Here is a 16,880-nt window from a genome sequence, read left to right as displayed (position 1 = left end):
TCATCCTCTCTGAACAGACCTGCTTCTTCTCTGGTGATACTCCTTCAGCAGAGTTTCTGCCTTACCAGAGACCTCTGTCCTCCTCGACCTTGCCCTCCCACTTCCCCCTCTCTGAAACCCACTGTCCATCGCAGCAGACCGAAGCATGGTTTTTGTAGCTAGAAGAGACCTTGATATGTCACCAGAGTTTATCAATGTACGGAACAGAGACCACCTGTAATGGAATCACTTGGGAGCGTTTGTAAGAACTACAGAATTAGGATTTCTGCATGGAGCTCAGGAGCTCCCCACGTGACTCTGCTGGGTTCACTGAAGTTTGAGATTCCTGCTTGGAGCAAGTGCACTGTTACCTTCCCTTGCAAGCCCACCACCACGGAGCGTTCACGGAGTCCTGTAATCGGCACGGATCTCTTTTCCAGTCTCATACTTACCTGTTGTCCTTTAGATTCTTCACTACGATCTGCCATGCACCGCTTTCTGGTCATCTCATGCGTGGGCATCTTTCTTTTCCAAGCGATTATATGGACCTCATGTTTTGGGATCATGCCACATACTACTTTGGATCCCCCCTGTGCTTATTCCAAGAATAGGCAGATAACATCCTGTAAATGCTTCTCAAATTAAAACAAATTGTAAAATTTTTTGTTATCTCTGTCCTTGGCCCCCAAGACCCACCTATCTGTTTAATGATTCAATTCTCCTCTCAAAATTGTCTTTTGGTTATTGAAACCTCTGAGCAGGTATTAATAGGCTCTAGCAAATTCTGCTTAATGCAGGGAGCGGATTCCTATTTCCATCTTTCCTTCAGCCTCTGTGATTTCTTTCGTATGTATGTCATCAGGGCAAATTTAATTGGGTCTTCTCCAGCTCTCGGATCTGGTTTTTGCACTGCAAGTCTCCTAACTGGTCTCTGGGCCTTGTGTCTCTCCCCTTTACAGTTTATCTTCCGAGAGGCTGCATATGGATGCATGATCATGCCTTCCCCGGTCTGGAACCTTCTGGTGGCCCCCTTACTGTCCACGCATTAGTGTTGTGATGTGCCTTAGCTTGGCTTTCTAGCCTCATTTTTTACTGCTTTTCCCCGTGCACCATGTTTTAGCAGAGGGGTTCTAGGTGTAAGAGAGGCCCCTTTGAAAATCCAGTTAAAACCATGGGATGTGCACAATATCCCCAAATTAGTAATTGGTTCTTGTTGTTTCATTTGTTAGCTCAGGTTATTGTGTGCCGTCTGTTAGTGCTTTCCCCCCCTCAGTTGCCTCTAGGGGTCACTTTCTGCCAGGTCACCGTATCAATGATTTCTCAGCCCCAGAGTTTCTCTTGGGGGTATCCCTTCTACCAGCCCGGATCCTCCTCTCTGGGCCCAGGCTTGTCCAGGCCTGCAGCACGCCCACCGCCCCCGCCCTGCCCTCGGGCCTTCACTGCCCTCCTTGGGACTCCTTTTGCCTTTCCCTTGGTTTAGAGTCGCTGTTTCCTGGGTCTTGTGTCTTGCTTTTCTTGGTTTGCTCCCTTGTATTGTTGAAGTGCACCCTCCCATAGTTTTGTCCAGTGACAAGGTGGTGCAGAGGCCAAGGACACAGAGAAGACAGCCTTCAACGTGTTTGTCTTCTGAGTTTGCTGCTTGGGGTTTGTGCTTGTCACTCTCCGTGCCTGGGCCACACGGGTCTCCCGGGATGTGGCTTCTCCATTCTAAGGACTTGTTTGACTTCTCTCATTTTGGAGATCCTGTTTTCTTTTTTTTTTAAAGATTTTATTTATTTGACAGAGAGACACAGAGCAGGAACACAAGCAGGGGGAGTGGGAGAGGGAGAAGCAGTCTCCCCGCGGAGCAGGGAGCCCGATGTGGGGCTTGATCCCAGGACTCTGGGATCATGACCTGAGCCGAAGGTAGCCGCTTAACTGACTGAGTCACCCAGGCACCCCGAGATCCTGTTTTCTATATTCCAGATTTCTCTCCCTCATTCTTCATTTCCCTCTCTCTCTCTCTTTTATCTCTCTCTCTTTTTTTTTTAAGTTTAATCCCATTTTTTTGGTAGAGCACATTTTCCAGAAGGTTCCCTGGGAAACAGAACGTGGGAGGTATTGTTGAGGTCTTGCTTCTCTGAAAGTGTTTTTCTTCTGTCTTTGTATGTGAGTGGTAGTTGTTGGTCTGGGTTTGGAATTCTTGGTTGTCAGTAATTCTTCAGAATTTTGAAGGGATTGCTCCTGTCACTGAGCAGCTCCTGGGAAATCCAAAGCCATTTTGATTGTGATCTTTTGCATGTCAAGTGTTTTTACTCTCTGGAAGCGTGTAGGGTGTACCCTTTGGCTCCAGTGTTTTGAAATTTCACAACGCTGTGCTTTTGATCTGGGTCCCTTTCCATCCAGTGTGGTGGATGGACACTGATAACCTCTTTCATTCCGAAAACTTACGTATTTGAGTTTGGGGAATTTTTCTTGAATTATTCCGTTAATCTTTTCTGTTTTCTCTTTCTTCCTGAAACTCTTGTCATTCATACATTAGATCTACTGATGTGGTCCTGTCACCTTACTATTTTTTTAATTGATCCCCCCCCTTTTTCCCCCCCTCTATTTTCTGGAAGATTCAGCTCTACCAGCTCTGCTCCTGAGTTTTCCATTACAGTTACCTTTGAAATTTCTCATACTCTTCCTTTTGCATGGCATCCTGTCCTTTTTTCATGCAGAAATAGATATTCTTATGTTCTGAGCATATTGAAGATATTTATGTTTGAGGTTTTATTCTTACAGAGTCTTTCTTTCCTCCAAATGTTCTTTTTTTGCAGGGAAGGGGTCTGTACTCACTTCTGTCTTTCATGTCAAAGGTTTTTCCCCAAATAATCCTGGGTTGCTTACTTGTGTTTAAGGGTGGGGACCAAAATGCAAGAGATTCTGCACACAGGTAGGCTTGTCAGCTTTGAGTTTCATGGTGGGGCTGTTCGGTGGGGAACTGTTGATCTGGGTTGCTTGAGAATTTGTTCCCGAGGCTGGTCGATTTCCCTTGAGGAGATTTTTACAATCTCTTGCCTAGGGAATAAAGGTGTTCCTGCCAGGGCTTATGAGGATGGGGACCAGGGTCCTCGCGTTCAGCAATCTGAGGGTTTAACCCCCTCTCTTCAGTATGGCGTTCTTGCTCTTCACTAGGCCCTTCTAACCAGCCCTTTTTACCCTCCACGTAACAATCCTCCAGGCTTCGGGGGGGGTGACGTCCAGGGTGACTGTTGCATGGGGCTGGTAGGGGCAGGGCACGTAGGGAATCTTGTTGCTGCTCAGACATTCTTCGGTCTCTTCCCTTACTGCCTTTATTCCTCTTCTCTGTTCACAGATACCATTTTTCAGCTTTTTGAAGATTCTGTGATGTTGATCTTGTGGGTTCTTTGCTTTCTGCAGTGACAGTTTAGGATGGGCTACAGCCTTCTCTGGTCCCCTGAGTCACTTACCTCTGTCTGTGTTCCAGCTTCCAAGATTAGATGGCTGTGTCCTGTTGATCTGTCTTCCCTATCCAGAGCTTACATTTGTCTCCAGGCCCCCGTCGTCGTTCCAAATGCACCATAATTTCCTGAATTTCCTACCAGGTTGAGTTGGTTGCTCTTGCTGACCAGCTCCCTCAGTACTCAAAAAGTGAATTTTCGGTCATGATCCCAGGGTCCTGGGATCGAGCCCCGCATTGGGTTCCCTGCTCGGCGGGAGACCTGCTTCTCCCTCTCCCTCTCCCACTCTCCCTGCTTGTGTTCCCTCTCTTGCTGTGTCTCTCTCTGTCAAATAAATAAAATCTTTAAAAAAAAAAAAAAAGTGAATTTTCAAAACTTTTTCTTCCAGCAAATGTCACGGCTGCCTCCATTCCCACTCACCACGGGCACTGTGACCGATTTGAATTTGAGTGTCGCCAGCCAAAGAAGTGTATCCCCAACTGGAAGCGCTGTGACGGCCACCAAGATTGCCAGGACGGCCAGGACGAGGCCAACTGTCGTGAGTAGTCTCAGAGGAATTCACTACTCGGGAGGATTTCTGGAGAGCAGGAGACCTCATTACTCCTGCTTCATTTCTCATAATAACCTTGTGATTTTGGGATTATCTCCATTTTAGAGATAGGAGAATCAGCTTCAGAGATCACCTTGTCAGTACCAGACTGGGATATTTATTTAGTTTTTTGTTTTGTTTTGTTTTGTTTTTGTTTTTTTGTGCAAGGTTGTGACCTTTTCATCATGCCACGTTCAAAGTTCTTATAGTGGAATACTCTGAAATAACAGAGGGAAACGAGGGACAGGGTAAAATTCAAATGGATCTTTGGGACATCAAGATAACAGGGCACATTGATCCCATACTGCCCAAAATCATAATAGGAACATTTCAGCCAAATAAGTAACTGCACAGTAAGATGAACATTGAAAATAATTAACAGAGGAAATGAAATAGGACCTTCCTCCTGGGTGAGATTAATTCATTAATTGGCGTTCTTTAAATAAGTTTCTTTTACCTGTTCCAAATCAGCCTTATTCATAAGGATGTTGTCTGGTTAAGGGTCTTAAAATCAAGATGTGCTCTATTTCCAATCTTCCTCAATCCATTAATCTGAGAGCCCTATCAAAAAAGGAAATGAGATTAACATGACAAGATTCTTCTTGGAGAAACTGGCCCCTGAAGGCTGCCACATTCTCTTCCAAGTGCCAATTAATCATCTGTTTAATTATCAGCTTAAGGATTTTCAGAGATTAATAACAACCATATTCTCTATTTCTTTTTTTTTTTTAAGATTTTATTTGACAGAGAGATAGCGAGAGCAGGAACATAAACAGGGGGAGTGGGAGAGGGAGAAGCAGACCCCCTGCCGAGCAAGGAGCCTGATATGGGACTCAATCCCAGGACCCTGGGATTACGACTTGAGCCGAAGGCAGACGCTTAACAACTGACCCACCTGGGCGCCCCCCGTATTCTCTATTTCTAAAACCTATGTTTTCCCACTTTAAAAAACGTTGAGACATGTTTCATAAAGAAACCTCAAACACCCACCAGCTTTACGACTCACCTGTTGTTTGGATATATTTTACCACGTGGAATAATTCTGGGAGGGGGATCTTGGTATTTTCTAAAACAATGCCCTTCATAGAGTTTCTCCTAGACTATTCTGCATGACATGACCCCTGTCGATCATTCTGTTACTGTTTCTCTTTTCATGTTTCTTTGTAGTTTTTAATCACTATCTAAAACCACAGAGTGATTTGCTTACTTTTTTACTGTTTCTCTCAATAGAAAGTAAGCTCTGTGAGGGTAGGTCCTTTGTTGTACACATCACCATATTCTTGGCATCTTGAACAGTACCTGATTCATGGTAGGCCCTCCATGAATATTCACTGGTTCCGTAGATGGTTGGGAAGATGGGTGGATGGGTAGATGGATAAATGGAGGGGTAGATGGATGGGTGGATGAGTGGATGAATGGATGGGTAGATGGATAAATGAAGGGGTAGATGGATGGATGGATGGGTGTCTAGATGGGTGGGTGGGTGGATACTGGGTGGCTGGTTGAATTGGATGGGTAAGTGGGTGAATGGGTGGTTAGGTGGATGGATAGGTGGAAGGATGAATTCCATCTTGGGTTTCTTATACTAGTGGGTCTCGAACGTTTTCTAAATTCTCTAGTGCAGTTTTATTTATAACCAAGCCCCCCCCCCTTCCAACCTCCCCAAGGCAAACCAATTTCAGCTCAGCATGTCACAGAGCTCTATAATACAATGATTTTCCAGGAGATGGGGGATTGTAGTTTGTAAAAAGCCTCACATTTCCTTTCTTTTAATGACAATTACTATAATAGAGAGCTCTTTTTAAAAGTATATTTAATTGAAGTCTGTATATCCACACTAGCGACATGCACAGTCTTAATTCGTCATTCATGTGAGCACTCGCCGATTGAGGATAGTTGTTAAAACTTTCCACCCCACCCCGACCCCCTGTATCTTTTTGTCCCTAGGAACATAATTCTGGATCCATTGTCCATTCCTGTTGACCATGCTGGTTCTCTCGCGAGAACATTATCCAGTTTTTCTACCTGCATCTCAAAGTGTGCTTTTCAGAAGCAGATGCAGTGTCTCAGAGAGAAAACAAGATTCCTTGTTCTCATTCTAGAACAGAAGTTTTGAACCCTGGCCAATTCCAGTGACTCACTGTGGAGCCTGTAAATTATTGCACTCACTCTAGATCGTTTGACCCCAAAGCTCTTCCTCTTGCGGGAGGCAGATTCCTGTTGTTCATGTCAGATAAGGAGGCATCCCAGTGCCACCGTGGGGGTTACTAGTCCTTGTTCCAGAGGCGTGTTTTGAATCAGAAGCTAATTAGCGCAGACCACTTTTCCTAAACACGATCTGCTGTTAGCACAACGTGCCCTCCCCCTGTGTTGTAGCCACACACAGCACCTTGACCTGTATGAGCAGGGAGTTCAAGTGTGAGGACGGTGAGGCGTGCATCGTGCTCTCGGAGCGCTGTGATGGCTTCCTGGACTGCTCGGACGAGAGCGACGAGAGGGCCTGCAGCGGTGAGTGCCAGCCCTCGGGCCCTGGGCTCAGCCTCCCCCCGCCGCGGGCACTCTGCTGGGAGCCTTGTGAGCCTTTCCTCAGCCTGAAGGGGAAACCGGTTTTGCCCGGTTTTGGAGAGCCCGGTGGAGGGAGGCTTGTCCCGCCTCGTGCGGGTGCACCATGCTCCCAGAGCCTCAGGCTTCATGGCGGGGTGGACGCAGTCCTTCTGTCTGGAGCGCCTTTAGTAATTGTCCTAGTCTTTTTGGGCTGCCATTAACAGAACATCATAGCCTGAAGGGCTTCTAAACAACAGAAACTTACTTCTCTCAGCTCTGGAGGCTGGAAGCCCGGATCAGAGCACCAGCAGATGCCACGTCTGGTGAGGGCCCGCTTCCCGGTTCATAGACAGCCGTCTTCCCTGTGTCCTCACATGATGGAAGGGGTGAGGGAGCTCTCTGGGGTCGCTCATCTCATCTCCTGAGGACTCCATCCTTAGGACCTGATCACCTCCCAACAGCCCCGCTTCCTGATCCCATCACGTTGGGGATTGGGTTTCAGCATATGAATTTGGAGGGACACACGCATTCGGTCTGTCGCAGTAATGGATCCTGCTAGGACATTGTCCCTGGACCTGTAGAATTCTCTCTTGAGAAACAGGCTTACCTCCGTGTAGACAAGGAGGCGAAATGCAAGGAAAATACCGTGACTGGAAATTTAGGAGACCCTGGGCAAGGTCGTATAGGAAGGCTTGAACTCTTTTTTTTCTGTGATGTCTTAAGAGGCTGGCCGTGGCTTGACAATCTAGATCCTGGTAGGTCTGCTTAAACATCAAGGGACCTCTTGGGTCCTTTGAAACACAAGGATTTGTGAGATACCACTTTCTTTCCCTTTCCCCCTTCATCTCTCTAGATGAACTAACTGTATACAAAGTACAGAATCTTCAGTGGACGGCCGACTTCTCTGGGGACGTAACGTTGACCTGGACGCGGCCCAAGAAAATGCCCTCTGCTGGTTGTGTCTATAACGTCTACTACAGGTGGGTCCCGTCTTTGCCGTGAGAGAAGAAAACAGTGTTCTCACCAGCACTGGACGTTCTGCAAACTCTTGTGGTGGTCAAGAGCAGAGCGGCTCTTCGTTAGCCGAGCCCAGCGTCCTCTGCGACCCCACACTGCTCTGATGTGACCATATCCTTCTTCTTCTGGCCAGGGTGGTCGGAGAGGGCATCTGGAAGACCGTGGAGACACACAGCAATAAAACCAACACCATCTTAAAAGTCTTGAAGCCAGACACCACGTATCAGGTCAAAGTGCAGGTCCAGTGTCTCAGCAAAGTGCATAACACCAACGACTTCGTGACTCTGCGGACACCAGAAGGACGTAAGTATTCTGGTTTCCGTTTATGGTGTGTCCAAGACCTACTGTGGGATTTGCAGAGAGTTTCCCAAGGACACTCAGGAGTGTGGGAACCTAATGACGTGGGCCGCACATATACAGAATATATATATACAGCCTGAGCTGTTGAGCACGGAGTCTCCTTATTAGGTCACGTGGTGTTTTGCTACCTCCGGAAGTTAACTTCAGATCGTGCCCAACATGGCCGCCTTTTGCATAGCTTCTCTAGCTCCTGTCTCTGCCTTCAATCTCCTAGTACTCAGTATTTGTGAGATCATCACTGTTAAAATATGAGGCATGTCAGGAGTACCAAGGCTCCGTTTTCAAGAGATTTACCGGAACTCACATGTCCTAGAGAATTCCCTGCTTCCTCGCCTCTCACGGTAGCTGACGTCAGGTGACCCCATGCTTATTCCAGTGATCTTCGTCCCCAGGGTCTTGTGAACTTTGCGTTTGCGAGGGCCCGTGCTTACATTTGGGTTACGGTTGGAGACCTCTGTATGAACTCCTGTTGATCTTTTTTTTTTTTTTTTTAAGATTTTATTTATTTATTTGAGAGAGAGAGAATGAGAGAGAGCACATGAGAGGGAGGAGGGTCAGGGGGAGAAGCAGACTCCCTGCCGAGCAGGGAGCCCGATGCGGGGCTCGATCCCGGGACTCCAGGATCATGACCTGAGCCGAAGGCAGTCGCTTAACCAACTGAGCCACCCAGGCGCCCCTGAACTCCTGTTGATCTTGATGTACGTTCAGATGCTCACGTATAAAATAGTTACAGATACGTGTCCACAGGCAGGCTGGTATCACATAAATACCATAATCACATAAATCACATAAATCACATAAATTGCTCTGTCAGCTGGGAAGGCCCAGACAGATGACACTTCCATAGCAGTGAGCACACGTGTCACTAAGATCGAGGCTTCTGTGCCATTCTTCATAAAAAGGAACCAGGGCTCCTGAAGCTCCTTGAAACTCCTTGGTTGCTTCCAGCACAAGGGCAGGATAGCTACAGGGGGGGCCTGGAGAAAGCACGGAGGTGTGAAGCACAGCAAAACTCACTGACACCTGTGTGTTGTGATTTTGTTAACACTTGTTTAGTAGAGCCCGGGGGTGTCAGACGGTCATCCAAGGCCTGCAAGGGAGAATTGAAATAGTTTCCGGAGGAAGTACACAGCACACCCCATGTGACCCTGAAGCAGGGTGCGGGCAGGGTGCGGGCAGGGTGCGGGCAGGGTGCGGGCAGGGTGTGGGCAGGCTGCGGGCAGGGTGCGGGCAGGTTGCGGGCATACAAGCTTACAGCCTTTCTTGGTGGATAGGTCCCAATGCTGGCTCTGGATTCTTTCTAGTCTTTGTTTCAATCTCAGGAAAGTTCCTCTCCTTTACCAGTATGCAGATGGGTTTTAACCCTGAGCTGACTCTTTTCTAGTGCCAGACGCCCCTCAAAATCTCCAGCTGTCACTCCACAGGGAAGAGGAAGGTGTGATTGTGGCCCACTGGTTTCCTCCCACCCACACCCATGGCCTCATCCGAGAGTACATTGTAAGTAACTTCTAGGAGCGACGCGCCTTGTGTGTCTCTGTGAATAGATTTCTGGGTCTGCCAGAGCAGAAACGTGTTCTGAATGGCTAGGTCTTGATTTGATGTAGCTGGGTAAATCGTGTTCCACCCATTAGAACACTTGGCATCTCACCTCCCTCTCTCTCCCTGCCTCCTTCTAAGGTATCAGGATGTCCCAGACCATTGGTTACCTTACTAATAATTTCTTCTTTTCGCTTTAGGTGGAATACAGCAGGAGTGGTTCCAAGATGTGGGCCTCCCAGAGGGCTGCTAGTAACTTTACTGAAATAAAGAATTTACTGGTCAACGCTCCATATACTGTCAGAGTGAGTATCAGCCCCCATTTCAGCCATCCGGGCAGTCTCAGAACACAAGAACTCCGTGCTTACCTTTATGAGAGACTTACTAGTAGTCTGCTAAAAGCCTAACCCCTTGCTCTGGGAGGTCATCATCACTGCAGTCTCTTAAACCAGTGCCACAGAGAACTTGAAATCAGATTTCCCTCAGATAACCAAGAATTTATGGTAATGCAGCTTTACCTGCTTTTAACCCAGATTTTCTGCTAGCGTTCCAGCTCCTTTACTCTTGCACTTGCCACTTTTCTGCTTCTCCTTAGCTGCAGGGTGTTGCAGAGCTATGGTAAGTGGCATTTAGAAGCCGCTATCGTAGGGATCTTAGGCAACATGCTATCAATACCTTTAGTAGAATAGAGACCGATTTTGTGCAGAACATGTTTGTTGGGACCATTAACTGTGCACCCAGACTCCCTGACGCTGATGATTTTCTCAGTCCCCTTTTTCATATACACGTATGTTTATGTCTGTATGGACCCACAGGTGCACATACCCCCCCGTCCCCCACCCTATAGAAGAACCTGAGACCTGTCAATCAACAGAAATCCATCATGCCTGCACTGTCACAGCTCCCTTTGCCCAGATCCCACCTGTTTTCTCCTCCCCCCCGTTGTTGCAGTTGCTGGGGCCTCTGCGTGTCTGGGATCCCCCTGCATAGACTGTTTGCCACCCTCACTGCCAGAGTCTCGGCCCCGTAGCTCCTTCGGAACCCTCACTGTATGGCACATTGCCTTTATTTTATACTAATTCACGCTCTGATTTGACAAGGTGGCTGCAGTGACAAGCCGTGGAGTAGGAAACTGGAGCGATTCTAAATCCATTACCACCGTCAAAGGAAAAGGTAAATGATCCCAGCATTTGCAGATTGAGAGAAGATAGAAACCCTTTGGAAATGACTTTCAGCACGACTGGGAGACGGAGAAGCATAGATGAGAAAACTTCACACGACTTCTTTCCCCCTGCCAACATGCACGCATCTCCAGGGGTTTCCGTAGTGCTTTAGATACGGAGTTTCTCTGGGGGCTGTCGAAGGCACTTCTCCCCCCAGAGCCACGCAGTTCTTACGGTGCAGACATACAAAGGGATTTCCAGAGGCCGTCATGCCCAGCTCTTGTGCTCACGTGCGATATCCAAAATAAAAGGACTCGTTCCTTCTCACAGAAGATACGGATGATTTTGTATGTGTCCATGGATGGCATTTGTAAGAGTGCCATGCTGACACTTGTAACTTCCCCAGGGGCACTGACAAACGATGCCGAGGTGGTAGTTTCTAGTGCTTTGCATACATCGGCCCATCTCATCGAACCCTTAGCACCCTCCAAACAAAATCTGTAAGAACAGATGAGGAATTAGAAAGCAGTTAAGTCACTTCCTGCACAGTCAGTAAATGGCAGAGAGCTGGGATAGGAGCCTGATCCTCCCGACTCCAAAGCCTGTACCTCTAACCGCCAGGCTGCCCTGCCTGCCCTGGGCTGAGATCCCTGCTCCCATGCACTGTCCTGCTGGCATGTGTGCCTCGCGAGGGCCGGGGTCCTGTCTGGTTTCCTCCGCTCTCTCACTGGTGTCGAGGAGGAAGCCGGTGACGAAGGAGTGAATTAAAGCAATTAAAAGGAAGGCTTCTGGCACACTTGGGGAGACCAGCTATGGCTCCTGTTCCCCAGTGGTTTCCAGAACTTAGCCTTGGCACCTGTGGCTTTCGTTTCTGGACAGGAGTGTTCTCATGGAGTGTGGTTGGAGGGTTTTACCTTAACCTGAGCCTGCGAGAGATGGGCTGTAGGTTATGGAGAGTCACTATAAAATTTGGGCTCATTGAGATCAGGGCAGGAGGCCAGCCGATCTTTGTAACAGGGTGCTTGGCGGTAATTAGAAAAAGCGTACCGAGTGCACACTCACCTAGAGTTTTGATGGGTTTGTCATTTCCCTCTACAAAATCGATCAAAACATACGTACTGAAAAGAAGGGACACTGGAAGGTCAGCAATAAGACACGTACACGTACCTTGAATTCCCTGAGCACAAATCACACCTGCCTTGGAAAGTCTCTTACAGTTCTTTCGTCTGATTTTGTTGGTGAGCCTCAGCTCTTCATACGGGTGTTGGTTAGGACCCATACAGGAGGCCACGGTGTGTGGAGTCAGAAAATACGAGTTGTGGTCTGTCTGTGAGGCTGTGTCACCATGATGTCATGCAGAGGACACACGCAGCAATGGTGTCCGCCAGAGCACCATGTTCATGAGCGGATGCGGGGGATTAATAATGAGAGAAGTAACCATGTATTGAGCACTTATGTACTAAGCACCGTGCTTACTGTTTTATGTGAATCGATCTCCCTTAATCCTTACCAGTCCTATAAGTATTCTTGTGCTCATTTTGTAGCTAAGGAGATTGGCTTTGGGAAGGATTGTGACCTATATCCTCAGTCACCACGGTTATACCTCAGGTTGGCTTTACGGCAGCATCTGTACTATTTTGCTCAGAGCTGGTGACCTGAAACTCCTAATATCCTTTTTACTTCCTCACACCCACTCTTATTACCTGGTTGATCATCTGGAGGGACTCCTCTAGATTTTGGTTTATCTCTTTGGCCACCAAATCTTACCCACTTCTTCAAGTGTCTCTTGCCTTGCCTATATAAGAAGGCGACGTGCTAAACAGCCCAGTATACAAGTTGTCATTTAAATACTGTCTTCCAATAGCAGTTATCCTACTGAGCCCTTTGGATTATGGCTGGCAGAGCATGGTCCGCCATCTTACGGGCAGACCTTCTGAATGGTAAGCACCATGCTCTCATCACTTGAATGGAGAGGGGTCTTTTCTCTCTGCCCCTTTCATCGTGCCCATGCCAATGACTTACCAGCTCCTTAGTCTGTCATAGGTAAGACTTAATTGGAAACGGAAAGAAAGGGAACGTTGGTTGAGTTAACATTAGTACGAAGATAAGTAACTTGAACCGTTGTCTAAGTGTCCAAATGGGAATTTGAACTCAAGTTTGCCAGATTCCAGAGGCCACGTTCTTTCCATTTTGCCACATGGGTATTTACAATGTATGCCCTCCGATTTATCAACCTTCGAGGAGGACGTGAGGCCTCTGGGACTTGGTTAGTGCCAGGAGAGGTGGTGCCCACTGGAATGCATGCACTTTTCAGAAGCAGGCTGCGCTGGGCTGTTTGGGGGCATTTACATCATGGAACTTTTCTGCTCGACCCAGTTGCCAGGATAGCTGATGGAGCCAAGATAGTTGTGTGATCCACCCTCAGCTTTAGGACAATGGCAGTAAAAGAGACAAGTGAGAACAGCCAAAGACCTGCCCTTTCCTCCTGCACTAAAAAATCGCTTTGTTGAGTTGAAAGCTGTGAAGTCCTGCCTTCCTCACTTTTCATCACGTGGTTTCTCTTTTTGAATTCCTTTTTTTTGTTTTTAGTGATCCCACCACCAGATATCCACATCGACAGCTACAGTGAGAATTCTCTGAGCTTCACCCTGACCATGGAGAGTGACATCAAGGTAACATTGGGATTTCAAACTGGCAGTTGGGTGGGGCTCTTCTTGTGATGGAACCGCTGTGGCCTGGGACAGTACGAGGAAGAAGAGTGAATGACTCGGTCCAGTAAAACCAAAATACCAGGACTAGGTTGATTCCTTCCCCCATGAAGAACAACTTGAGTCCTTCTCATGTAATTATCCTGCCTCAGCCTGGTGCCTTTTTTTTTTTTTTTTAAGCCATATAATTAAATGGTTCACAGCTACAGTGCAAATAAAGAGTTGGTGTTAACAGAATATGTATGCCCTGTAATTTTCAGCTTTATTGGATTTCCTGGTGCGAAGCACTAAGGCAGAGGTTCCCACAGTGAGAGAGAGAGAGTCAGATACCTTAGAAACATATCTACTTACAGCCACTATGCATCCTCCCCTTCTGGCTCCACCACCCCTTCCGTGCGGCCCATCTGCAGGGCCCGTTCCACCATAAGCCTCTGTGTGCCTGTGGTTTTCCAAGTTGAGATTCACCTTCCATAATGTCCTTTCTTTCTTATCAGTTTTTCCTCACATCCTCCCTGTCTGTGAAGCTGTGGTGGGACAAACAGCCTTCGGATCCCTCGTGCCACTTACTGAACCACAATTTGGTGGCCTGACCTTGGCTTCAGAGACCGTTGCTGCAAGGGATGGCCTTTCCATGAACCCTGTCTATATAGTCTTTGCTCTTGAAAGCATTTTGAGTTTTTTGTTGTCGCCCCATATTTAAAGATCTTCAGATCAAATCCTTTTACGAGCTCAGGACTTAGAAAAGGTAATGTTTCCTGAGGCCTGGGTCTATTTGCTCCTGTTAAGACCGTGGGAGCTAAGCAAGCCCCTTTCGTATTGACCTCTTGGCCTTGACTGCAAGGATCACCTGAGCTAAGATGTATCCTTCATTACCATAATGTAATTCTCTTTAAAGTTGTTCCTCTTTCTGCCTTTATGAATAGGCCCTTGTCCTTTTATTCTGCACCAGTTTTTTTGTTTGTTTCATCACATCTATAGTATATATTACAGTCTCATGTTTTGTTTTTAGAAGTAGGTGCCATATAGCTAAATATTCAATGATAGCACACAGGGAACCTGTCTAAAGATCAAAAGAAACAACCCGTCCATTTTAAGAAAGGAGATGCCTAAAGGAACAAGAGCAAAGGGGTGCCTTCTGCATTTGCTATGCTCCCTGGCTGTGTGCTGTTCCCCTAACATGTTTCTTGGTTCCTGGCAGGTGAATGGCTATGTGGTGAACCTTTTCTGGGCATTTGACACCCACAAGCAAGAGAAGAGAACTTTGAACTTCCGGGGGAGCATCTTGTCACACAAAGGTAACACCTTGGAGCGAGTCGGTGTGTGAGCAGGGAGGAGTAGGGAGATCAAGACCTCCTGGTGTCAGAGCTTGTGTGGGGGCTGCCTGGAAGAGGGGCTTTTCTCTGGCTGCCATTCTGGGTGAGCAGATTAAAGAGACTGTGAATGACTCCTGCCTCCAGGGGCGGGTCCACTTGGTGGCTCCTCAGCCTCCTTCTCTAGCTCGTTGGCCCTTAATGGAAGTCGGGGGCTTAAAAGAGGAGAAACTAGAAAGAAGCCAGATTAACCCTATACCAATTATTTTTGGGGTCCAAAAAAAAGTTCCGAGAGTGAGATGCCTGCCCCTCCTTTCTGGCGTGGTTTGCTCCTCCTTTGCTAATACCAGGTACACAGGACATGGGGCAGAGTTGCTCTTCAGTGCACATTTATTGAGCGAATGGACAAACAAGCTGAGCTAAGGGAGGAGGGAAGGTAGTGTCCCAGTCCTTCTTGTATCTATGCACCTGCTGTGCATAGGCATTTACCTAGGTGTTCCGTGTGTACCATTTTATAGAACCCCCATCATAATTCTATGGGATATGCTCATTTCACTGATGAGAACCCAACGTTGAGAGATAAAGTAATTCCCACAGAAGGCGACAGTGTCAGGATTGGAATCCATGTCTTTCTAATTTCTGAGACTGTGATCTCATTGTCTCAAGTTCACACCAACAGAAATTGGCCAAATCAGGAGCGATATAGTCTTCTTAGCTGTTGCCGGAAATATATTAAGGACTAGCTTGATGCGAGGCATCGTGCCAAACACTTTACAAGCTTTTTCTTTTTTAATTCCTGCAGTAGCAACTGCTCTTAAGTGCTGTTGTTTTTTTTTAGTCTTATAAACAAGGAGGTGGACTCAGTTTAAATACAGTTGACCCTGAACAATTGGGGGTTAGAGGGCACTGATCCAGTAGAAAATCTGCATATAACTTTTGACTCCCAAAAAACTTTACTCACAGGCTACTACTGTTGACCAGAAGTCTTACTGATGACATAAACAGTCCATTAACACATATTTTGTATGCTGTATGTATTCTGTACTGTGTTCTTACAATAAAGTCAGCTAGAGAAAAGAAAATATTCATCTATCTGTCTTTCTATTTATCTATTTATCTTTGAGGGGAGGAGGGTAAGGGGCAGAGGGAGAGGGAGAGATATTCTTAAGCAAACTCTGCTGAGTGCAGAGTCTGATGTGGGGCTTGATCCCACGACCCTGAGATCATGACCTGAGCTGAAACCCAAGAGTCAGAGGCTTAACCGACTGCGCCACCCAGGCGCCCCAAGAAGAAAATATTCTTTTTTTTTTTTTTTTTAAGATTTTATTTATTTATTTGAGAGAGAATGAGAGACAGAGAGCACGAGAGGGAAGAGGGCAGAGGGAGAAGCAGACCCCCTGCTGAGCAGGGAGCCCGATGCGGGACTCGATCCCAGGACTCCAGGATCATGACCTGAGCCGAAGGCAGTCGCTTAACCAACTGAGCCACCCAGGCGCCCCAAGAAGAAAATATTCTTAAGAAAATCATAAGGAAGAGAAAATACATTTACAGCACTGGACTGTTAAAAAAAAAAAAAAAAACTTGAGTATAAGTAAACCACATAAGTTTAAACCTGTGTTGTTCAAGGCTAAACTGTAGTTTTGTATCCTGCCTTTTTCACTTAACATAAAATTGTAAGAATTTTCTAGTCTCATTAAATATTCTTGGAGACAACTCTTAGTGGCTGCACAATAGTTCATGGAATGCACATTATTTAACCATTGCCCTGTCTCTGGACAGTGGGATTATGTATGTGACGTGTAACATCATGTCCCACAGATGTTTGCATGCTTTGATTCCATGGGATATGGATTGAAGGGCATGAAGAATTTCAAGATGTTTACCCAAGGCCAAATGGCTCTCTAGGAGTGTTGTCCCAATTTCTATCACCAGATGGTCAGCTTTTTAAGAAGCAACCCAATGCCCATGTACGTGTGTTATTTGCAGTTGTCATCAGTAAGTAATGCTGGGATGAATTTGTAAAATAATGAAAATCCTACAACATGTGGGACTCACTTAAATTGAGAGATTGCATTAAAAAATAGAGTGTCAGTGCACCTGGCTGGCTCAGTCGGAAGAGCAAGCAACTCTTGATCTCAGGTCATGAATTCAAGCCCCACATTGGGTGTAGGGATTTTTTTTTTTTTAAAAGGCTTAAAAAGTAGGGCATTGTATATCAAAACATAATT

General features: G+C 46.7%; 1 protein-coding gene across 1 annotated transcript in view; it reads left to right on the top strand.

Annotated features, from left to right (window-relative positions):
• Positions 1-16,880, top strand: part of SORL1 (sortilin related receptor 1) — a 155,718-nt gene that overhangs the window by 120,892 nt on the left and 17,946 nt on the right. The window contains exons 32-40 of the mRNA XM_045894818.3: positions 3,814-3,963; positions 6,391-6,522; positions 7,412-7,538; positions 7,709-7,878; positions 9,320-9,432; positions 9,672-9,776; positions 10,572-10,644; positions 13,224-13,306; positions 14,541-14,637. Of these exons, the coding sequence (XP_045750774.1) occupies positions 3,814-3,963; positions 6,391-6,522; positions 7,412-7,538; positions 7,709-7,878; positions 9,320-9,432; positions 9,672-9,776; positions 10,572-10,644; positions 13,224-13,306; positions 14,541-14,637 (1,050 nt within the window). The remainder of the gene's footprint in view (positions 1-3,813; positions 3,964-6,390; positions 6,523-7,411; positions 7,539-7,708; positions 7,879-9,319; positions 9,433-9,671; positions 9,777-10,571; positions 10,645-13,223; positions 13,307-14,540; positions 14,638-16,880) is intronic.

The sequence above is a fragment of the Mirounga angustirostris genome, unplaced genomic scaffold (genome assembly GCF_029215605.1).
Source record: "Mirounga angustirostris isolate CCGP_5_RB_7025 unplaced genomic scaffold, mMirAng1.0.hap1 SCAF_13, whole genome shotgun sequence".
NCBI classification, from domain to species: Eukaryota; Metazoa; Chordata; class Mammalia; order Carnivora; family Phocidae; genus Mirounga; species Mirounga angustirostris.
This window is presented reverse-complemented; position numbering and strand designations above follow the sequence as displayed.